The following is a 24,912-nucleotide window of genomic DNA, read 5'->3' on the forward strand; positions in this document are numbered from 1 at the left end:
CCTTCTCTCACTCCACAAGTGGCAGAAGGGACCTGAGTTGTGAATGGTGCTTTGTGTACTGTTTTTCTAAGAGGGGGCCCTCTCTCTCCCACTCTCATCTGTCACAGGTCCCTCTCCGTCCACGCTCGACAATGCCTGATTGTGTCTGCCAAGTCGCCAAGTTCCAGGCCAGAGCAGAACAACACTTTACTGCCAAATTCCGACCCCGGTTTTCATTTTTCATGCACTCACAAAGGGATTCTAAGTTACTGTCCGTGTTTGAGAAGAGGACTTTGCTAGCTGCCCACCAGCAATAGTTTGTTTGTTAAGTGTGTCTGTGGGCTAAATGCTGTGAGAATTTTTATAGACAACAAAGGCAAGACGGGAACTCAAACTGCTAAATACTTCAAAATGCTCAGAGAGAACAGAGAGAACAGAGAGTAACACGCCTGAGCATTGTAATTAATTATTATGTTAGCAAAACAAAGTGTATTCAGATGAAGCTACTATTTATTGATCTTCCTGACGTCTTTCTCATAAGAACTAAAGTGCATCAGGACCAAAAATTAAACTCCTCACTCAACAGTGCATGCTCTGGTTTGTTATCAAACAGGCAATCTCGCCAGTATCACTTTCCAAGAAATATCCTAGACAGGAGAATAACTTTAGGGGAAAGAGTTGATATTTTTCTACACGTCTGACAATATGAAAAGGCTTCAAACAGCCTCAAGGCGATGTGTTTGAAATGTGAATTCATTTTTCAGCTATCAGTGTAACATTATCATCACATTACTGCTTCCTGAGATCGTCTCCATGTAGCCAGACTCATTCTTTTGTTGGTCTCATTGGGAGAAAGCTGTTCCTTCTGCTATAAATCACTCAATTTTTTTCCTCCATCTCAGTAGGGAAGGACCTGATATTGTGAGACGTAAGCGTTGGGGTCAAAAGAAAACCCAACAGCTCCAAAATGCTTCTCATTTCTCAGATATTAACAAAAAGAGATGTTTATTTTCTTATACTGTCTGTGCTTCTATTTAGTGTGGTGTCCAACTTTAGTGATGTGTGTGTTTAGTGATGACATCTTCCCTCCTCTATTGTGTTCATTATATCTCATGCTTGGCATTTTTTTCTGTCTTTACTCAAATGACTTTGAGTACGTTCCCAAATCATTTCTGTTTATTTACATTTTCTCAAAAGTCATTTTACAGTTTTGAAATCAGCTACAATTTGACAGTTTCAATAAAAAAATACTTGTTTGTCCTCCAGAAAACTCCTAAAGTCAGTACAGAACTATTAATTGTTAGAGCTTAACTTTTGCCATGTTAGTTAAACAATGGAGTCATCTAAACACCAGTAATGTGATTCTTTGTCTGATGACGAGGGAACGAATTCTACTGTTTTCCTGCACTAACCAATCACAAAAGGCCTTGTGGCATGCTTACCAACAAACCCTGTTACTGTTGCATGATGAAACCATATCAGTAGCAGCGAGTTATGAGGCTGGACATTCCTGGCCATATGAGACACCAGTTCCAAGAAACTAAGTCTTAAGCTCCCTTCATAAACACAGCACCAGCAATATTGTCAGCTAAATATAGGCTCTCCTCTGTCTTCTCCCTCCCCTGCTCCCCCTCGCTCTCTCATCACTTCTGTGCGGATCGCTAGTAGTTGATCACGGATTAGTGATTTGCTGTTTGCTGCTTGTATGAGATCTCATAATCTCATGTACAATAGAGGTCTGTAGAAGTTTAAACTTCAGGCTGTCAGCTGTTCCAGTCAGTAAAATCAGCAATGGGTGGAGTGTGGCACAAGTGGTAAGTTGGAAAAATATATAAAAACCAAAAAAAAAACGAGCTTAAAGCTTTGGAAAGTAAAAATTGTAAGACCAGAATTTAAAATGTAAAAAAAAAGAGACACGTTTAAAAAAGCAAATATCATATATACACATAAATACATATTTTAACCTGTAAACTATGTTAATATAATGAACTTGTTACGAAGCTTTCTGAAACCTGGAGTGAGTGAGAAACACAATAAATACTGAGAGTGCATGGCAGAACGAGAATATGTGCTTTTTCAGTGACTTTTTTGCTTTTGGTTTTGAATCTACAGGATGAGGCTACATAATGTTACGACACTGTACTATTAATGGTCAAGCAAGTTTCAGTTTTCATGCCAGGACACTAACCAGCCCTTCTCTGATTTAACCTGCGTAACAGAGTCACTGGAAGCTCCTCTCGGACACAGGTAGTAAAAGATGAGACGCAATGAACACTATGACCCTCAGAATCACTTCACAGTGTTCAAAAACTACATGTAGATGCACAAATAGCCTATTGATTGCTAAGTTTCCACACACTTTTCCTTCTCTGTTCCTTCTATTCATCCTTTATATCATATGATTATAAATATTCACCTACTGATGCCTCTCCACACACTCCAACACTGTGACTTTGCTCTTTCCCTGCTGACTTTTGACTGAAGGTCAGATTTATGTTTAGGGGCACCCATGAGGCTGCACATTTCAGAGGTGGACTTCTGTGATTTACTAAGCACTAAAACTGTTGTAGCGATCACATTTTCTGTACAGAAGTTGTGTGTGTGTGTGTGTGTGTGTGTGGTGTGTGGCGGTGGGGCTGCTGTTTTGTGAATCAGAGAGTGAAAAATCATAACAGTCCAGCACCCTTAATGCTGGAATCAGCTGTTACCTTCCATTTTTTTGTCTGTGTGTGTGTTAACTGTTTACGTGTGGAACATTTGTTTGTGTATTGTCACTTACAAGGACCGATTAGCCACATAAGAACATAAAATAACTAATTCTTTAAAGTGGGCATGTGTTTAGATTTAAAATAAGAATTTGGGGCAGAGATTAGGCTACTGCAGAGCAGAGCCGAGGTAATAAATGTGGTCAATGAAAGTCCTTGTGAGTACAGTTCAACAAAGGGAAGTCATTACAGTAAATGATGTATTAGCCTAATGACTCTTGCAGCCCGAGGCTTACACTTAAAAGACAAAAAGAGATTTCTCCACTGAAACTCAGCTGTAGCACAGCGTTGGCTTTTGTAGCAGCTCTGAAGTGATGAGAAGCCTTGATGCTGCTTAATAGATTAATAGATTATCCCCATGGCAGTATGTGCTTAGTGTGTGTGTGTGTGTGTGGGAGTGAGGAACATTCAGTATGAATACAGTGCAGTTGCTCAGAAAGGATTGCAATTGATGATGATAACTTATATGTAATCTAAATTGTAAAGCTGCATTTAGCTTAATGTTCTAAAAGTGGAGCTCTCTGCATTTCTTGTAGCTCTTGTGCTCATTGCTGATTTAGCTGCAGCGATAGAAACAGCTAACAGGAAACAGGGTTTTTATATACACTGCCCGTCCAAAAAAAAAAGTCACACGCTCTAATATTTTGTTGGACCAACTCTAGGTTTGGTTACAGCAGGCATTCACCGTGGCATCATTTCAATAAGCTTCTGCAATGTCACAACATTTATTCCCGTCCAGAGTTGCATTCATTTTTCGCCAAGATTTTGTAGTGATGATGGGAGAGTTGGACCACTGTACAAAATCTTCTCCAGCACATCCCAAAGATTCTCAGTGGGGTTAAGGTCTGGACTCTTTCACAATTTGAGCCCAATGAATCCTGACATTGTCATCTTGGAATATGCCCGTGACATCAGGGAAGAAAAACTCCATTGATGGAATAAACTGGTCATTCAGTATATTCAGGTAGTCAGCTGACCTCATTCTTTAGACACATAATGTTGCTGAACCTCGACCTGACCAACTGCAGCAGCCCCAGATCATAACACTGCTCCCACAGGCTTGTACAGTAGGTACTAGGCATGATGGGTGCATCACTCCACCTCCTCTCTTTCGTACCCTGATGGTCCCATCACTCTGGAACAGGGTAAATCTGAAACAGATTAACATCTTTTCCCCCACCACAGGATGTGTCTTCAGACATGGTTGTTAAGAAATAAGAAGCTACTCACTGCATCAATTAGGATTAAATAACTCAAGTAATTATCCAGTGGGAACCTTTTACCCATTTGCCTAGTTAAATCCAGGCGGTAACATTTTTTATGCACTGGCAGTGTATGTAATGTTTGTAAACGTATTTTAATAAATAATGTTAATAAATATTATTGTACTAAAATAAAATTTGAGTCAGGTTCATACAATAGAAAAAAATACAAGAAATAAAGCATTTATTTCTTCTACCAATACAATATAAACCAAGTAATATGTGTAACATATTAAAAGATAACATTAGTCTGGTAAACATCAATGGTTCCTTTAATTTTTTATTTAAATTCTATGCACAGACTATACCTATATGGTTACAGTATACATTTTGAACAACAGCACAGTTAATGTAATAAAACATACATAGAGATGTATTAGAAAAGTATGTTTTAATACAATATAGACAGAGAACAAACTGAGAACACAAAATAACTAGTGTTGCTCTTTTCCTTAACAGAATGATGTCTTCCATGCAAACAACACCTCCCTTTCCACCACCACCCGAAGAAGCAGAAGTGATAGGTCAGGAGAATGTGACCTGGACCAATGATGAGCGAGAGGGCCCAAAGGAGACACAGTCACCTTCTTCACATGACCAACCCCACCCTGATGAGCTGCAGCCAATCAGAGAGAAGCGGATCGATGCTGACTGGGAGAACCTCGGGCCTGCTGCGGTGGTGAGAAGTGAATTACACAGAGCTGAGAAACTGACCGTATCTTATCATGAGATATGTTGCTATAACTCAAATTTATAAAACCAGAGTGGTTAGTATGTGTACACAGTGTACACACTCAGGCCTCATAAAACACTCATAAAACGCAGGAGTACAGAGGGTGTACAAATCCTCATGTATAATGATGATTGTGCACAACTGAGTGCACACATAAATGAACGTATACACAAACACACACTGTTACACACACCTACAAACACACACCCATGCACCAGTGGTTCTCTCTGGTCTGTGTGCTGCAGGCGGTGCTATAGGCAGCCCAGTGAGGGTTCTCCTACAGAGAGTTATACCCCTTGGTTCTTCTCTGCTGCTCATCATGTTTTCATGTGTGTGAGAGAGTAGAAGACTGCGTGCTGGTGTGTGTATCTTAGTTTCATGTGTTAGTTATTTGGTTGCAGTGGGTGAAGTGGGTTTGACTTCAGCCTCTGAGGAAAACAAAAAGTTTTCGGAATAAAGTTTGTTGTGGCAGAATATATACGTCCTCTCTTTAACTCTTATTATATTTTATTCATATATAGTTGGACTGTATATAACCCTTCAAAGTGAAGGATAAGAATTTAAAAAGCAATCAGACTTTGAAAACTGATTTGGAAACTTAGCATCCATATTGGGACTCAAAGTGATCTTTAGTTTACTACTGTCCCTCAAGGATAACCACAGGAGAATAAAGGGAACCTGTAAAAAGTGACTCTTCTAAGTGTGTTCTGGATTAGCAAGAAAGAGGAAAGTACTGTTTGTGGACAGAAAATAACACAGGTTGAAACACTGGAGCTTCTTGGGACCATGCAGCAAGCAGCAAGGAATAAAAAAAACTGAGCTGGGAGATGGATAGGGTGGTGGCTGAAACGGCAAAACACCAGCCTCAAATAGTTTTCTTTATGTTATCAGCTCAGAGTTCATTTAACTTCAGATTTGTCTTCTAAAGAGAGTGTATATTTTTTCAGAGAGGCATCGTGTGAGTGCTTTAACAACTTTTAAAAAAAGCTTTTGCATAAAAATAGTAAACTGACAAAACATTTCACATTCTTTGTCTTGGTTTTTCATTTAAGAAATGCCTTTGCATCCAGAGTGTCATCCAGCAAGAGACCAGATCCCAGTTTAGAGCCTTACTCAAGGACAGATTGAACATTCATTATCTACCAGCAACAAATGAATATGACCTTTCGGTTTATAATTTGATCTGACCATCAGGCCTTTGAGCATGCACAGTGCGTCTTGTATAACTGCTGCACGACGTTATGTATGGATCTGAACACACCTGAACAATCCACAAGTGACACACTATCTCCTAATCCCCATTACAGAGGCATCTTCTGCTCAAAGACAAAGTGCACAACAGCCCTTCTTGGAGCCATTTCAAGGGCGTCTTAAGATCCTGCTGTTAGCCAAAGCCCCTTGTCTTTGAAACATAAGCCTCCTAAAGTTCTTGGAGATCCCCCCACTCTGTAAGAGGAGGAGAAAGCGTTCAGAAATAGCCCCAGTGTTAGAACACCTGTGCTAAAGTGTCTGTTGTGTGGGACAATGTGGTCATTTTGAAGGGCTTGTCTCCTTGATAAATATAAACTCCTGTCCCTCTTTCTTAACTCATATCCCAGTAGAGCCAACAGCAGTGGGACACAAACAATCTGGTCAAGATGCGACTTGATTAAGATTACGTCAAGTCATTATTTTCTGCTTTTTGTTTTGCTCATGTCAATGTTTATATGCAAAACACGTCTACATCACATTGTATATGGATTCATTTAGAATTTGTTGGTCACAAAATTTTGATTCAACTAGTACAAAGAGAATTATTGAAATGACACTATTTGTATTTGTATTACTTTAATAGACACAAATCATCATAATCAAACTTTGTGGTCTAACCTGGAACCTCATCTGCTGCCTCTTCCCAGGAGAATGAAAGCAGTAAAAGCTGCTCAGTCTACTCCTACCGGACTAACTCTACCTCTCCACCCAAGCCAGAGGAGTGTTTCAGGGATCGCGGGGAGTCAGTGATCGGCCTTGCATTTGGGACGCCGGAGCGCCGCAAAGGAAGCCTGGCAGATGTTGTAGACACACTGAAACAGAAGAAACTCGTGGAGCTGACTAAGACAGAACAAGACGGTAAGAGAAAATCATAACGGTAGTTTATGTGTGTATGTTTTCACTATCATGTCTCCTGGTAATTATGCTGCTGTCATGTGAATCTACAGGATTTAGCTTTTATATTTTAGGCAGAGCAATGCACTGTGTAAGAGTAAAATAAACAAGCAACCAGTAGTCACGAGTATTAGTGTCAGAACTGTTTATTCTCCAGCGTAAACCTTTCTTTTTTCTGTATTTGCTTGTCGTCTTCTACTGATAAAATGATTGGTGCAGCTGTTAAAAAAATCTCAAGTGTTATATGATGGATGGATACTGTTGTCCCTCATTTACTCTCCACTCACACATAAAGCCAGAAGAGCCTCACCTGGGTTTCTTTCTTTTTTCTTTTTTTTTTGTTGTTTCCCTTACTGAACACATCCTCTTACAGAGGATCTTTGAACATCTACAATTACAGCTGACAGATCCCTCAGCCGTTAGATCACAATATCAAATCAGTGAAAACACAGGTTTCCCTTTCTCCTCTGCTCCTCTGATCTACAGCACCATCACAGGAAAGCGCTGGAGTCTCCCAGCATGCCTCAGCTTGCCCCTTCCCACCCCACAGCAAGTCAGATCTAAAATCATCCAACACCCCTCTTTACTGTTATGTGCACATAGTAATTGTGATGATATCAGAGGAGCGCTTGATCTCTCTCATTTAGAGCTTTTGCTTTGTTATTGATACAGTAAAGTGGACCAAACTTTGCCGCTAGAGCCTGCGGGGTAATACAGTGCAGTGTCTTTAGTTGAAAGATGCTTTGCCTCTTATCTACAGTACAGAAACCGGTTTGAAAGGGAGGAGGTGTGTGTGTGTGTGTGTGTGTGTGCACATGTATAAGTGTGTTCAAATGTGTTGTGACATCTTCCTGTCAAATCAAAGGGGATATGAGTGAAAGGAAATGCTGGGGGACAGCTTTAAGTGTTTGTCTTTTCATTTTTTTCCCACCACATGTGTAGGTTTCTCCTTTGGCTGGACCCTGCTTAGCTTCTGTGTTGACTGACAGGTCGACGGTTCACATTTTCCCATTTGCTGCAAAATGCATGAACAAAACATCATGTAGTTTTCTCAGGATTTCTTTTTATTTTTATTTTTACTTAAACATCCTGTAAAACATGCCAGAGTCTACAGTAGCTGAGGACCTTTGTTGTATTATATATTATTTGTATATTCTCTCTCCTCATGTTTCCCTCTTCACTGTTAACTGTCAAATTATGGCTAAAATGCACCCAAACAATATAAAAAGTGATATTATTATTAATATTTTTTCTGTCCTGGGTGGTGCTCCAGTAGCACCCGCAGCAGACGGATGAAGATCAGATCAAGATCTGACACATACATACATCAACAGCACCGAAGGTCTTTTGTAAATAAATTCTTAAATGTTCCATCAGTGATGTTGAAAATGATTCAGATTTCATGCCCACCTCCTCTTCTCCTTGGGGAAAAAAAAGCAAAGAAAGAATTTGAAAAACTCAGTCTGCTATTGACTTGAGCTCTTCCTTTGCTAATTACTGCTGCTATCCCTGAGGACTAACAAGTGGCATTGATCAAGCTGCAAACACTTAGCTAGGACAAAAACAAACAAGATAACCATGTACAATATAACCAGGCACACAGAATCATACAGTGTTAGTGGGAATAATAACGCTGTCTCCGGGCCTTGTAAACATCCATGTGAATTGCTGTGGTCCTTGAAGACCCATTGTTAAAGCGTCTCTCATGTGGCGCTGTGGTAATGCATTTCATTTTGAGCCCAATGTTAGTCTGCGTAGGGAAATTGACAGGCACCTCTACTTTCTTTTCCTAATGAGTTTAGTTAAAATGAGACGAGGTGATCTGTAGATTGCAGAGGCTGAATGCTTCTCCTTCACTCACGGTTACATTCAAATCTGATGAGTGATTAATCTCCACACCCTTTTTTCTCATTTGTTAATTTGTTTGAAAAATGCTTCTTCATTTAATTACAGCTTTCTCTCCTTCGCTGTATTATTGCTCTTTTATGTCTTTTTCTGCAAATGATGGGATGTGCTGTTTCTGTTTATTTCAAACGACTTTCAGTACATTTTTGGAATCACTCAACAGCCAACCTTGTTCACATTCTGTTTCAAAGCTTTGTTGCGTGCTACTGGTAAAGGCAAGATGTCAGATTTTTTTGTTTTGTTAAAGGAATGTAATGCACACGGGAGTGCAAGGCCATCCTGGTAAATAGGCTGATACACAGATTCCTGATGTGGCATCCATGAGAGATCTTTTTGTATTTCTAACGCGGCACAGCGGAAAGCTCCACAGGCTTGTTCAGCATCCGTTCCTTTTTTTTTTCTGCCTCTTCAGTGTTCACTTAGACTGACACTCAAAACACGGTTTAATTCAGAATCCTCTTACAGTACAACCAGATTTGATCATTGGCACTCAAATGGCAAACACATTACAGCCTGAAAAATGCCGTCCCTTGCCCCGTCCTCCGCCTCCTGCTGAAAAAGGTTCAGTCAGCTGAGCTCTCCCAGGTTGGATTGGCTGTATGATCAAATGGAACCGAGCCTATTAGCCACCGAGGGCTCACTTAGCCTAACATGGTTGACCCCTCTGTGTACTGTTGCCTGGAGCTAAAGTGTGGATGATGTCGTTGTTAGCCTTTGCGCTGCGCTCACCCCCTGTCAGCACGCTGTTAGCTGTTCGCTGCTCAGAGGACCCCTAAGAGCCTGTGACAGTTCTAATGAATAGACATGGCCTCGCTTTGCAGTGTGGGATTTTTTTTATTTTTTTTATCCCGCCTCTGCTTTTAGAAGCTTTATCAAGAACTCTTTAAGACTGTGTCAGCTAGGTGTATTACCACACAGCTGGTTGCTGAAAATACATCCTTTTTTGCCTGGACTTTCACAACATACGAGCCAAGAGGGTGAAGGCTTGACGTTTACTTGACAGCTCAACAACATTTATGTTGAGTTGTGCTTCGACAGTGTGAAGGTTTAGATACAAAGGCATAATGCATACAAAAGGCTTCTTCTATACTGGTAAAGCACTTAGCACTGGTTGCTGAATAAAATGTTCAAGGCCAGGATGGGGGACCATCAGGAGAAAAATGTGGGCACCAGACATGCTGTTGAATGGAAACACTCCTGCATCCTCTGTCATTTTGTAGCTAAAAATAAGAAAGAGACAGAGAATAGGAACTAAAAGCAAGGAAAAAACAAATAACCTGCCTCTTAGCATTGATAGGCAATTGTGTATTTGAATTCATTTCCTTGAGCGCTCAATATCAGAAGGAAAAACAAGCAGGAGTGGACACATTTGTGTGAATGCCAAAGCAAACCGTTCTTGGATGCTGCCCGATGGACATTAAACCCAGTAAAGTGTGCAATCAAGCTCCCTCAGTTTTGATGACTGAATTATCATTATCTGTATTGTTTTGCCTACCAGGGGCCAGCCCACTGTTAACAGGCCCTGGCATGGGCACAGTGCCTATGTGCCAACTTAGTCAGCCACCTAATGTGCCCAGAGCAGCTCTGGCTCTAGCAAACACTTAACATCACTTTAATCCCTGCTTAGACCCGAGCCTCTCAAAATTACTGTACAATTCACATATTTCATTTGCAAATGAGATTGGACTCAATTACCGTTCCACTGTGCTGCTGCAGAGTGGTTATAAAACACACACCTGTGTGTCTAAATTAGGAATTTGGTCCCATCCTCCGTCTAAGTTATAAAATATTATACAACTACAACACATTAAAGTTTTTTTTTTTTTTTTTCTGAGACAAAAGCGTGACTGGATAGAAAGAGGCTTCAAGTTATATATCGAATGCGACATTCAATATATATCTCATTTTGAAAATGCATTTCTAGAATCCATCCAACCAAATTTTGTTATATGAATCCTTGTTATGTATTTTTAGAGAAGAAGAAGGCAGTAATAACTCATAATTAAAAGTAAAACACAAAGTCATTTTCCATTTCTGTCATGGTTTAACTACTTCCCCGTATTTATTTTGCTGCATTTGTTTTGTTTCCATTTTAAACGTGCATGCCTGTATGTACTAGGCAATACACAATTAAAGGCCTTAAGCTGTATCTCTTATGATCAGAAATTCAATTCAACAACTTTACACAAGAGATTTCTGGATTTGGGGGGCTTGGTTGGGGAAACAGAACTTATTACCTCATTGTCTTGAGATGAACTTTAGCTTAAATGATCCCTGTTTAAGCCCAGTTTGGAGGATTCTGCACTTTATCTGTAGTTTAGACCAGGTCTGAGCTGGGTACCCAATCACCCATATAATGACTTTGCCAGCTGTCAGAAAAGGTCAGAGTAAGGCCAAGCCGTCCTCTAACCCTTTTGCTCTGTGACAATAGAAACATTCTGCCAGGCTTCGCTTTGTTCTCTCTCATTGCTGAAAGCCTGTTTCAACATCTCTTCTGTTGCTGCCACTCAAACTGTGAAGGGGGAATCTGGTACATTTGCAGGATGAGAATGATGTGAAGTCTGCAGCTTGTGAACTGCGACCACCAGTGCTGCAAATGTTAACAAATGTTTGTTGGAAAAAAACATCTGTGAGCTTCCTCTTTCAATATAGAACAAATGTATTATTTCTTATAATTAGAAGCTTAGCTAATAGCCTAGACCTGTCCGTAATACTGTAGGCCATGTGTAGGACGAAACCCTGAACTTGGGTAAGGCCTTTAAGCCCTGTGTGCCTGACATGCATGTATTTGTATGTGTGTGGGAATGCTTATGGATTCATACGCTCAGGTGGAAGTAGTTGTGATGACAGCTTAACAAGCGAGTTGGGTCGGCCCAGAGATTTAGGCTTATTGGCCAATTAACAAGGTCTTGGCTCTGGCACCATGTTTGCCTTCCTCAATGGGATTGGCAGCTTGAGCTATGACTGTGTGCAGGTAGAGACTTTGTCTGTGTGTGTATGCTTGTAGATTAGTATTTAGGACACTGGTGAACAAAGTCCTGTCCAAACTTGCCATATTAGGAGCAACATGGCAGCAGTGTGTGTTGAGGCTGTATTTTATCCTAACATAAGCCCCATTCTTTCATCTTGAACTTTTAATCTACTTTTATACATACTATAGCTGCATTTGGTGATCAGTGCTGTTCTCGTCAGCTCTGCCAGCACTCTGACTCCCTCTGGACCTCTTGTGGTTGGTTACAATTTCTTCCACTGTAATTGATAGAGATCTCTTTACTAATGATCAGCCACAGCCTGTGGGTCTCGACTACAAATACAGTCAGTGGGATATGCCTGGTAGCCTTCTCTCGCTCAGTTTGGCTGCAGGCCAGCCAGCATATGGTGCCGGCGCATGCAATGTGGTATGCTGGAACAGTTTTGAATGTCGTCCAAAAGAATCAGATTAAGTCTTTTTTTTATGCTACTTGCATTTTAGTGAAATGCCAAATTGTTCACCTGACAATTTAACATCTGTTGAAAGACAACATACTAACTGTAAACCAAAAAAATATGTCTGTGTCACAGCCAAGACAGATCATGTTTGAAGCCAGTGGAACGTGCTTGACACAGCTGTTTAAAGATATGGACTTCAACTGTTTGCTGCATTTTGAATGTGTAGCAACTAAAAAAATAATAATGTGAAAGTGGTCTGCTCCTTAAATATTTGTCTGAAATGTCTAAAAATGAAAAAGATAAGCCCAAATAAAAATAGATGGATCCCAATTTTACTGAAATCCTCAAACCAGCAACTGCAAACAGACAAACGTGTCTTATCTAATTTCAACTGAAGGCTGACAGTGATTCCACTTATCTTTCTTTTACTACATTCATTAGTTTTGAATGGTTTCTAACTTTTTGATGCATCATAACACAGATTTTACACTTTTTAAAACATGTTTCTAAAGACACATTAAAGCTGTGTGGTGATGGCTCCTAAAGGATAAATTCTATTACGAGGAATAATATGAGCTGGAGCCAAATTTCTGATGTACATGTGCTTCAACAAGATCAGGATCAGGGTGGAGGTGGATTCTACGTTGGATCCACTTGTCTTGTCTTTGGTCAGCTGTGGAGTGGTTGTCAACTTGGCCCAGACTCACTGCTGGACAGCAAGACTCATATTTGGCTCCCTGACCCCCCAATCTCCCCTCTCTGACCCAAACCCCGACGACCCACCCTCACCAGATCCCTCGAGGGCTCAACCCAAAACAACGCTTCTATTGTGTTTGAGCCGCACATTGCTCTTTGAGCATGTGTGCATGTCGGTGTGCTCGTGTGTGCTACGTAGGATAAAGTTTCATATATGATGCCTAAAGTGGAACCAGAAGCTCGGGTGTTGAACTGGTGTTTTTAAAAACATGTGCTTGACAAAGAAGCAATTTTGCACCCAGAGTGTGTTCAGGTTCCTGTTGTTTTAATTAATTTAAAGGTCGATAATTGTAACAGCACGTTGGAGTGTAAAGAAATCCCAAACTGCATCTTTGTCTTGCAAGCTGAGGACCCATTCATAAGTTAAGGTCGCTGATGTGACATCTTTTGCATTTATTTTTTCAGCATCACAAACATGTTGCAATGCGCTGGTCCATCCAATTTAAATACGAGCATTTCATAAAATGGATTGATATTGAAAAAGCACACGCATACACACAAAACTTGTTTTTAAAGAAAAAGGTTCTTCCTATTCATAAATAGACCAATTTATGTTTAATTTATTTTCACATGAAGAAAACATGAAAGCGCTGTTATTAACCAATGAATAGATGTTTTACTTTACATTTTGACTTAATTAAATCCAAAGTGAATTGACCTTGTTGCTGTGTTGGTGCATCATATGCCCATGCTACAGTACATGTTTTAAAGCTTGTCAATCAGACTCCATTGTTCTCTACCTCTCACACAAACAACTGAGGTGGAGTAGTTGGAAAATATCTGAAAAACGGTTTGTCTTTTATTCTTCCTTACAACAGGTGATAGTTAGGAAATAAAATCAGGCATTAATAGGATCTGCCATCTTTCCATGTATTGCCAAATGTCTCCAGAGTTAGAGTACTTTTATCAGGCCTTATAATCTTTAATGTCATTTTTAACTCTATGCCCTTCTTCAGTGGACTAACGTTCACCCTGTGGTTTCCTACTGTAACATTCAGTCTGTAGTGGTTGTGGGTATCAGCTCTGTGAAGGCAGGGCAGAGCTAACCTCTCAAGCTGCACAGCAGGGATCGGCTTTTCTAGTATTAAGCTCACACCTTCAGTAGAAACATTATCCTTTGTCTAATTCAAGGCTGCAGGATTTTCAAACCGTTGCCGTCGGCAGGGCAGCCGCCTTATATCACGTAAAATACTTCACACTGCTGAGAGCGAGTATGTTGTATTTTTAGCTTGGGTTGCCCCAGTGGGAATCAAAGCCCCACCCAGGCAACACTGGGGATCAACTAAACTCCCCAAGCAGCAGGTGAAGCATAATGCATTTAGTTTGAGTGAAAGGGGAAAAGCTCATAGCTTTATACAGAAGATTGATGTTAGAGCTTTACATCATGTTTTCTGTCAGATCGGTAAATAGAAATTCTCAAATAATTAAAATAAAAAGAAAATTGAGCCTAATTCAAGATTGAATTTGTAGGTTCTGTAGTATGAAAAAAAGAAAAAAAACTCCTTTAATCTTTTCACTGTCCTTTAATTGCCTTTAAAGTGTGTTTTAGAACTCTTTTGTGATATGAATCAATAGTTTATTGATGAGGAATTCAAGTTTATTGTTTATAAATGGACCTGAATTAGAGCGTTGCCGTTAAGCTTCAGGTCCATCCATTAGCACACATCAAATGAAAACAAAGTAATGACATTTAGTACTGCTATGTTCCATACCAATTTAATTTATACACATAATTGATCTTTAATGGTACTTTTGTGTTACAGTGTCAGTCAAGTTCTCGCTTGCTTTACTTTGGTTTTATAGATCCCATTATAGCATTAATTCACACTAACATGCTCTTGTCTACAGAGCTTATACATTTCATTAGTTATTACAAACAACATACAGTAACAAGAAGGAGGACAAAACAACTTCAGACACTTTAAGACTTTCTGATTAATTAAAGAATTAAGAAAATAATCACGATTATTGGTTGCAGCTCTTCAATATGAACTTTCCCTTGGCCTTTATCTTTCACATTTTCATAGTACATTTTAAATTCACACTACTTGTTTGTTGTATCTGTTATGATACAACTGCAGTGAAAACTTTTACTAAGGAAATTAAGTGCAGTCTTGTCATCATAAATCAACCTGGATTACAGCATTAGCTCGATGTCAAAATTATGACGGGACTGGAAAACTAACATGTGACACCTACAGGTGGCCCTTTGTAAAGTACACTGCACATATCGCTGGGCAGCAAAAGCAAAAGAATGTGTGTGTGAAAGGGGGGGTGGATGAAATGAGAGGAAAACAGTGCTGCTGTGTAACACAGCACTATCTCTCAGAACCCCCCCACCCTCCACCACCAGGCTTGCTGGCTGCTTTCTCAGACCATGTTCTGTGACAAGAGAATCTGGGTGTCATCTGACAGATGAAAATAGTGTGTGTGAAATGGACACTGTGCTAACACGCAGCCAGGCTAACCACTCTGCAGTTTAATGGTTTAACAACGCAGAGCAAGCGGTGCTAGGCCAGTGAACGTGTGCGCATGTGTGACGTGTGTGTTATAAACCTTCTCCGTGCAATTAAATGTCTCAGCAGTGTACTCGCATTCTTTAATCAGTGTGTGTGGTGCACATGTACGTTCGAGTGCAGCCGTCTTCTCATATCAGCGAGTGTATTTGTGTATGTGTGTCTTTCTTCCTCCTGGCTGGCCTGTCTCCTCATGTTTGGACATATGTTGAGTTTTATTTCACTGAGACATCAATCTTGCTGGCCAGCTGTTGGGACAGCTGCTCTCTGTGCTTCTCTTGCTCTGTTTCTCTCTTTCACTCTCGCTCTCGTTCTGTCTCTCGGTGGCTTTCTTACTATCTGTCTGTTTCTGATTGGCTGCCTCTCACTTCTTCTCCTCCTCTCTTTTATTTTTCATATTGCATATCCTTTTTCTTTCTCTTTCTTTCTTCTCTGTCTGATGTTGTGGGGTCTGCAGCCACTGACATAAATTTGGAAGTGCAAAGTGTAGCTGTCAGCTTCCATTTACACACATTCAGTAGTGAAGTGAAGACACAAAATGTTTTTTTTAGTCGTGGGTGTGTTACACAAACATCAGGCACCCACTAGAACATTAGGCTTTGTTATTTTTAACATTAACTAATTTTTCAGATTAAAGTTTTTTCTCTTTACCTTGGCGTTCAGCTGCAAACTCAAGAGTTCCCGAGCCCTGGCACAGTACGCTGAGTGTGTGTGTGAGAGAGTGAAAGACACACTATGTTACAATCCAAATGTCAAGTGAATTATAAAGGGACTTTTAAAATGTCATCAAATACAAAACTAGAATTAAATATGCTTCTGTAAAGAATAATAAGCTGGCGTCTTGAGTGTCGGCCTAGTTCATGTCAGAAAACAAATGTAGGAATTGTTATTGTTTTTTGTGTATTTAACTTTTGCCTGAAGTCAAACAGAAAAATAAATCAAGCTACGTCTATAAAACCACAATGGAGACTTGTCTTGTCATGACATATGAGAAATAGCATGGATATGGGTTCCAAAAAGGTGTAATGGACATTTTCCAGACACTTTTCAGCTGCTCCATCACATAGAACCAAGTTTTCCAAATTTTCCTAATGCAAGCAACTGTAATATCTTTATATAATAAATAATATAGCAAAAAAAAAAAAAAGTCAATTTTGCAAGAACTTTGCAGTCATAGCAACAAACAACAAAGCAATTTGAATTTTCCTCCACCACAATGGCAGCAGACACACATGGCAGTTGTAGTACTTAGAGCCAAAGTGGTCTACAAATATGCAATAAGTACTCTGTGAAGTAATCATAATGAAGAATAGCTGCCATACAATAAATCTTCTTACCTATTGTGCCTACAACACCCAGGAGGCTCCCTGATTAAGAAACACAGAGGTTACTGTCAAAAGAAAACTCTTGAAGGACACTTTATTAAAAAGTTTCTTCTATGAGAAACTTTTAAACCTAGAAAGTAAAATGCAGAAAGAAAGAAAAAAAATAAAGAGATGTAGTGTGAGTGGAAGCTTGTGGCACACTGGGTTTCCCTTGGCAGTGTTTTTTTGGGAGTGTTAAAGCTTGCCTGCTGTACACACACACACACACACACACACACACACAGTAACTTGCCCGTGGCTCATGTAAAACACCCAAAACACAGTTTCTTGGCAGGATGGCACAGGGACAGGTGATGAAAGTGTGTTTACCCTAAACACTCACCAGCTCGCTGGCTGCCTTGGCGCTGATTTACTACGACATTCTCTCTTTATCTACTTCTTATCTCCTCCACCTTCCTTCTGTCTCTCCTTCACTTCATTAAATTGCTCATTCGTCTCTTCCTTCAGATTGTCTTCCCTGTTTTTCTATGCTGAATGCAAAATCTGTCAGGTTTACACTCAATTACTCTGGGTTAAGGGTTAGAAAAAATAAAAGAAATAAAACGCATTATCATCAGCGTAAAGTTTTACTCAGCTGGACGTAATTATGGTTTTTCCTGGTCTTTGTCATTTTCTATATATACCTTCTTATACTACATACCTTCTGTTTCCTTTGTCCTTTTCCCTTCTTCCTCACTTTTTGTTTCTCTCTCTCATTTGTCTATTCTAGCTAAAATAACTGAGTACTTATGGAAGATGAAGCATTTTCCTCCTCAACTCACCTTCCACTTCATTGTTTTTCTGGCTTCCCTTCCCATGTCTCTACTGCTTCCTTTCTTCCTTTCCTTCTCTCCTCATTCCATTCATCCTCCCTCTCCCTGCTTTTCTTTAGCCCATCCATCTTCCACATTTCTCCTTCAGTTGATAAAGGAGCAGGTTTTCAGACAGAAAGGAATTTTTATCCACCCTCAAATCTAAACAGCACTTGATCCCTGACTCGGTCACAGGGACAGATAGAGAGCCATCTAGGGTAAAACATCCTCTCTTCCTCTCTCATTCGTCTTCTCTTCTCCTCTTCCTCTTCTCCCCCCTACTTACACCTCACTCACCACCTCCTCCACCGTCTACTCGTCGGATCTGTTTATCAGTACGGGGGGTATAAATTGTAGATCAGAGTACACACACAGTTGACTTATGCAGATGTGTCTTGCAGTTACAGGTTGTATTTTCCTCGCTAAGTGCTCTCATAAATTGCACTTCCTAATTTTGTTTTATTCTAGGCCCACAGAATAAGTACACATTGGCGTCTTTAGGTCTTGTAATGAACCAAATGTACACAAATACATATCCAGTGGAGCCACTTGTCTGATAAAGCTGTGAAAAATTGGGTGAATTCCATTGTCCTCTGGGTGGGGAAATTGTATTAATTACCTTATTTTTACAGCAATTTGGGCCATCTGCCTGGAAATACCCACAGTTTTTCCCAAATATGGGAAATCACCATCAGAAATTACTGTAGTTTTCAAGTGACTTGACTTGTAGCTGTCTGCTCCCCTCCCTCCTTTGCTGCCATTGTCCCCCCACTGTTTACATTCATCCCATGTGATCTGGATGGGTGCATTAGCTTATTTACAACAATCATAATCCAACCATAAACATGCAAGGCTTTAATGGACTCAATGAGGAAGTTGTGCTCAGACGACGGATGGCATCTCATGACCACACAATGGGCCCATATGCACAAACCAAACATTAATCCATTCACAATAGGCCATGTGCCCTTATGAATGCCTATAGCGCCTTTTGTCAGGATAAAGGCACCACAAATGAGCTATTGTCTGACTTAACTATTCTAAATCAGGCAAACCCTCAGGGGTATGTTTTCCACACTGCACTGAAGAATGTCTGCCTTTTGTGTGTGTGTGTGTGTGTGTGTATGCGCGTGTTTTAACATCCTTGGTGATGGAGGCTTCGGCACGGGGCCCTGCATGACCATGACACCATCTGCGGTGCATCTACTGGCATGAAAACCAGTGTAGAGAGACAAACTCAGACAGTTTAAGAAGTGGATAAACATGGACAATTTACATACTGTACTCTGACATAAAGACACACTCTCATAGATAATTAGAAGTATTTGGATTTTATAATTTAAGAATTCAGTCCTGGTTGATTTGGCGTCACATGTGTTCACTGGTATGTATATACAGACATGCAAAGAGGAGCAAATCATAGGCTAAGAAGATTTCTGTGCCATAGTGTTTAAATAAAAAACACTAAAAGAGGATAATATATGACAACAGTATCCAGTGTTATAAGGCTGTGTACCTGTGAAAGCTGTGCATGCACTGGGTCTGTGCCAAGAATTTAAACCTTTGCACCAAATACATAGGCAATTACAAAATACTACTTTTGAAAAATGACACTGACACAACAATTTAAAGTTGGTACTCAATTATAAGTAAAAGCCTGCATTTAATAGTTAGGAAAAAGTACACAGCATTAGAACGAGGCTTCAAATGGAAAAAGTACCAGGGCCCTCATTACTTTATTTGAGTACCTGAGAGATAATAAATGAGTAGTTACAGCATGCATGCACGTCTGTCTTTCTTTTCGCGTCACACAACACACTCATGCTTTCAAATCTGCATTTATGTGTCGTTCTGTTCTCTCTGCCTCCTGAAGAATTGAAAAGTTCCCATTGTTTTTGTAAAGTTCACAGCAGGACTTCAATTGAACAAATAAGACCTTATGAATCTTATGAGACCACGTGTCTCTGAGGTCTATTATCCTGAGGCTATGAGACACATTATTAGAAAGAGGACAGTCACAAAAAAGACCCCTTCTCAGAATAATGGAGACATTCTCATGCGGTCAGCTGGCTGCAGCATTTTTCTTTTTTCTTTTCGAGTAGAAGAAGGAGGGGGAATAGTTCCTTGTTCTCTTTTTTATAATTACAAATGGATTCTTTTCTCTCTTGTGCTTCGCCCTCTGTCTCTGTGCCTGCTTTTATCCTCTTCTTGCACTTGGTATGCATGTGACAGTTTATTTTTGTGTACAACAATGAGTTTCCTTTTTGTAATAGTGATTCAAAATCTGAATAGCTGTTATTTCAAGAACATGACACTGTTATAATTTAATGCTAAATTTGGCATCAAATGCTTGATGAGTCTGTGAGCAAAAGGTAAAGGGGATTATTTTGTCTTTTGCAGAACCATCTTGCATGGAGAGACTCCTCTCCAAAGACTGGAAGGAGCGTGTTGACCGTCTGAACGCCAATGAACTACTGGGGGACGTCAAAGGTCAGAGTTCAACTACATCTAAATTTACATTTACACCCACTCACAGTGACATGTAAGGGTTTACTGGATGCAGACAAAATCAGTCTTTGAGAGTTGTACACATGAAAGCAGGGCCTACTTTTCATTATAGAAAGAGCAGATTGCAACATTGATTAAATAGTGTGTGTATGACAGGAGAGGCTGCACATGTTCCAACATTTTTGTCCACATAGGCAAATACTATTTATGAAGCTCAGTGGCTGCAGCAGTTGGGACAGGTGGAGAGGGAATAAAATGCATGTCATCAGAGAAGGGAGTCACTTAAATAATAGGAATAAAAACTAGCACAGGTTTCTTATTCTGTTCATGATTGAATAAATATTTAAAGGTAATTTAGGGTAAAGTTTAGATATCTTCAACATCGTCATTATTATTACTACATATTAAAACTGGGCAACTTTTATTTTATTGTAAGAAAAATTTGTTTTAGACAATTTAAGAAAAAATGATATGTCATTATATAATGTTGAGTAAAGCAGGTGAATCAACCATTCATTTCTATTTATTATCATTGTTTCTTTTTACTTCACTTTGGTGGATGCGTATTCTTACCAGAGGAACTCGTTCACCATATAAAGTTGAACTTTAATTTTAAACTCTTTTTGGAAAATTTGGGCATTTTCTTAGAGAAGAATGAGTAAAATTCCACAACAGACCGTAACGATGAGCACCACTTTAACACTGTCATGATTTTGCAACACTTGAATCAGTCATGAAGAGAAACGAGTGTTGCTTCAGTTTGGACTTGTCTAAAGTAGATAACAGTAAAAAGCACAACTTTTGAAAACATTTATTTCATGAGCTGCAGGCGATTGTGTCTGTGTGTCGTATTAGTTGCTACTGGCTGAGTAGTGCAGCTACTCTCCATGAGAGAAACCGTTTGTGATCGTCTCCTGTTGAAATGAAAAGCATTTCCTCTGTGGAAAGTGGAAAAAAGGGCCTATAGAGAGCCTTCTACAGCAGAACAGCACCAACATTGACTTTCGCTCCAGAATAGAGATCTGACTCTCCACCTCTCTCTCTCTTCCTACTCTCTATAGGCACACAAATTATACACTGAAATGCTACTTAAACACTTTTCTCAAAGCACCATTGGGCTATATGTTACGTGTCGATTGCTCATTAAGTGACAACCCTGATAGTGCCAGATAAATGTAAAATGTTTTGTTAGAATACAAAGGTCTTGAACTGTTGAGCTTGCATGATCCATTAGCATTTAATAGTAATTCACATAATAGCCACTCATATGTTATCATGAAGTTGGAAATCTAAATAAGATATAAAGCCAGGTTGAGTGCTTGATCACTTTCCCCACTTAGCTTTACACTTGCAGATTTCTTTCTTGTCATATCTCTGTGCCTTTTACATGAAGACATGTAGACTTTAAGATAAAAAAGCGCTCACGTCAGGGCTCAAAGGAGAAGGAGAAATCTTAAGTTTACACTGGTGACCTCCGTTAAGTGTGATACTGTCGTCAATAAAGGATGAAAATACATCTTTTCATCTTACTCCTGCTCTTACAAGCCACAATTTTAAAGTCACGAAGTTTTATGTTTGTTTTTTTGTATGTTTAGCATTGTCAGTGGTCAACAGTGCTGATCAGATGTTGTTGTTGCTTTTTAAATGCATCTTAAATGCTTCTCTTTACCCTCCTGCTCTGCATAATTAAGTTCTTATTGCTTAATCAATTTCTAGGACCAGTTCAAAAGTTTTTTTTATAAACATCATATAGCATGTCTAACCATTAAAACTAAGTTTGTTGTTTGCCTGTGCATAAAGCTGGAATGTGCAGTTTATCCATTTCTTGTGTCTTAGTTACACAGTTACACATACTGTAAATATAATGTGTAGCAGTACATGCACGCACGTAAAGGATCACACACACTCACACATGAACAAACATACACATATGCCTCTCTTTGCCCAGCTGCGTCCCGTCTAAGGAAACACTGTGATTGAATTCAAGTGTCAAAGTTCTTTATTACTTGATGGGTGAGAAGCCTGGTGTGGCCGACCCAAGTACATCCACACAACTGTTGCTCTGTGTGTTTGCACATAACAACCTGAACCTATTCAGTCGTCATTTTTAGGGTGAAGAAAACTGATGGCCCTATTGTTTTTCCACTGAAGCATTCACATACTTTGAAACCGTTTACACCATATAGATGTTTTTTATCCTCAGCTTGTAACATATTTCTTGTTTCATCTTTATCTTTTATCTACATTTTTAATATACAAAGGCAAAACACTTATAAGAACAGATGGATGGAAACGTGGAAAGTGTCTGATTATGCTGTCAGATACAGGAGCAGGCACATCTGGCAGCAATAATCACACTGAGATTCAAGAGTCACTTAAATGAGAAATCTTCTCCACTGCAGCTACTTATTCTTATCCATGTGCAACTGACCAGCTAGAGTATAGAGGAAACTGGAATGTACACAGATTTAATTTGATATAGGTATATTTTTATACCTGACAGGCCTGAGAAGATTATGATGCTTGTTTTGACTAAATGTAGTCCCCGTGTTTGTCTTGGAGCCCTGCGAGTTGACGGGAAGGCGAGTGTCAGTGTTTGTTGTGGTGCGACAGTGAGGAGAGGGTTTAGTCACCCAGAGGAACGCTGGAAGTTTGGCACACACAGGGCGTCATGAAACATGATGGTTTGGCAGAAGCTCAAGGCAGCCAGAGCCATCAACATGTTAGTCTGAGGTGTGATAATGTGAGCGGGTGATGGTTTTGTGTGTATTTTTCATGTGTGGTTTTTGTTCGTGAATGTGTTTTGGAATGTGTGTGTCACTAGGTATGGTTATCGTGTGAGTCTACAGGAAAGTGGCTGAGACTGTTTTTATCAGACAATACAACTCCGTAAACACGTAAAAATGTATAATTAAACAAAGTAAAATACACATTTATATTTTCATACCTTTATGCACAACCTAACTAAATAAATATTATGAAATAAATAAGCTAATATTCTCTTTCTAGCAGTGTAGGTAGATCTTTCATTTCTTTATACATATTAAAGTCATTGAGAGACAGAGCTGGATTTTAATCCCACTCTACTGTTTGACCACCTTGTGAAGAAGCAAGCGTTTTGACAGATCATCCATATCATTTAAACAGAGTGAGAAAACAGTTAATGGCTCTCTGTTTTGGCTGGTGCCCTCAGCAGGTGTCTGGAATAATCCTGATGGATGGAAAACGGAAAACGTCTGAGGTGATTATTGGGGCCAGAAGCGTTGAAGGAACGCAAGGCTTCGCGTTTGGAATGCACAACCCGTAATCCACAAAGATGAATCATGGAGCTGTAATCGCAGTTGTTGCGATTACACAATAGGCTTTACTTCATTGCAAGGAATGTAGGGAAATAGGAAGAAGCCTGTGTGTGCTTGTGTGCGTGGATGTATTTTGCTACATGACAAGATTAGAAAGTATCCAAAAGTGTTGCAAGACTAAATGCGGAGGGGCGAAGAAACAGAAAAGACAAAGAGGGAGGAGAAGAGTGGTGATAAGGAAGAAATGGGGAAGAGGTGATTGAGGAAATTAATGAGAAAAGATGGAAAGAAGAGAATGAGAATGAGGAAAGATCTGTGGGTAAATGAGTAAAGAGTGGAGAAGGGAGGAAAGTAGGGAGGAGGTGAGGAGAGGTAAGAGTGGGGGACAAGGAATCAAGAGAGGAGAAACTATTGGGAGAATCTAGACTTGGAAGTTGTGTAACTGATGGAGAGGTTGTTTGGATGAAAACACACACACACACACACACACACACACACACACACACACACACACACACACAAAGAAAGAATGAAAGCCTGAAAAAAAAGAGACACGGAGGAGAGAATGTTGCCTTTGATACAGGGGTGCTGAGGGGTAATTTCTCTGTGTGTGTGTCTGTGTGTGTGTGTGTGTGGAGGCCAGTCCGGGGTACAATAGGGGCCTGACAGGACTACAATGCAGACTCTGTTAGTATGCAGGTAGTGTTGGGGCCACCCTGCAATCTCCCTACATGGCCCCAGGGCAAGACCTTACACACATGGACACACACACGCACACACGCACACAAGCAGGGAAGAACTTCTAAACAAGATAAACCTGAATGTGAATGTGTGCGTGTTTATGTTCCACACACACACACACACACACACACACTGAACTTGTATGTGTTGTACTGTTGTTGATATAAACTCTGCAAAAGGCTTCTGGGCTTCTAACATCAGACAGCGTGTTGCTCCTATAAAAGATATTGTTGGAGCTTTTTGTCACGCTGGTGGCAGCTGTCAACAATAGAAACTAACCAAATCAACATGGATTCAAAGCCATATCCCAGAATGTTTAAATGTCCAGACATTTGCAGCTGAAATGTATACGCGCCACACAAACTGTGAATGACCTGATATATAGTTGAAACGTACCACCAATAGGACGTGGCCTTTTATTTATCTGAGGACAATTTTCCCAGCAGAGGTCGAGTTTGTGCTTGTCGTCATTTCAAAGCTATTCTTGCTATTAGCTGATGCATTTGTTAAAATGTGTGTCTACGATTATATTAAAGTGATTTTTTTAATAGAGAGTCAGACATAACTTTAGTTTTTCAGTGTATTTCAACTGAAAATGTTGCTTCTGTAAGAGGCGTGCATGCTTTCCCAACTCGCAGAGACCCCAGGCCAATTCCCACAAGCATTTACAGGTGTGTTGGAACCCTGTGAGATACGAT

The 24,912-nt window shown here is 39.9% G+C and overlaps 1 protein-coding gene across 3 annotated transcripts in view; it reads left to right on the plus strand.

Moving 5' to 3' along the window:
• The window catches only part of LOC113166145 (transcription factor SOX-6-like), an 88,162-nt gene that overhangs the window by 28,722 nt on the left and 34,528 nt on the right, over positions 1 to 24,912 (plus strand). For all 3 annotated transcript variants that reach the window (XM_026366109.1, XM_026366111.1, XM_026366110.1), the window contains 3 exons: positions 4,466 to 4,685; positions 6,638 to 6,848; positions 20,067 to 20,156. In XM_026366109.1, coding sequence (XP_026221894.1) covers positions 4,467 to 4,685; positions 6,638 to 6,848; positions 20,067 to 20,156 — 520 coding nt within the window. In that variant the 5' untranslated portion in view covers position 4,466. The remainder of the gene's footprint in view (positions 1 to 4,465; positions 4,686 to 6,637; positions 6,849 to 20,066; positions 20,157 to 24,912) is intronic.

This window comes from Anabas testudineus, chromosome 6 (assembly GCF_900324465.2).
Source record: "Anabas testudineus chromosome 6, fAnaTes1.2, whole genome shotgun sequence".
NCBI lineage: Eukaryota > Metazoa > Chordata > Actinopteri > Anabantiformes > Anabantidae > Anabas > Anabas testudineus.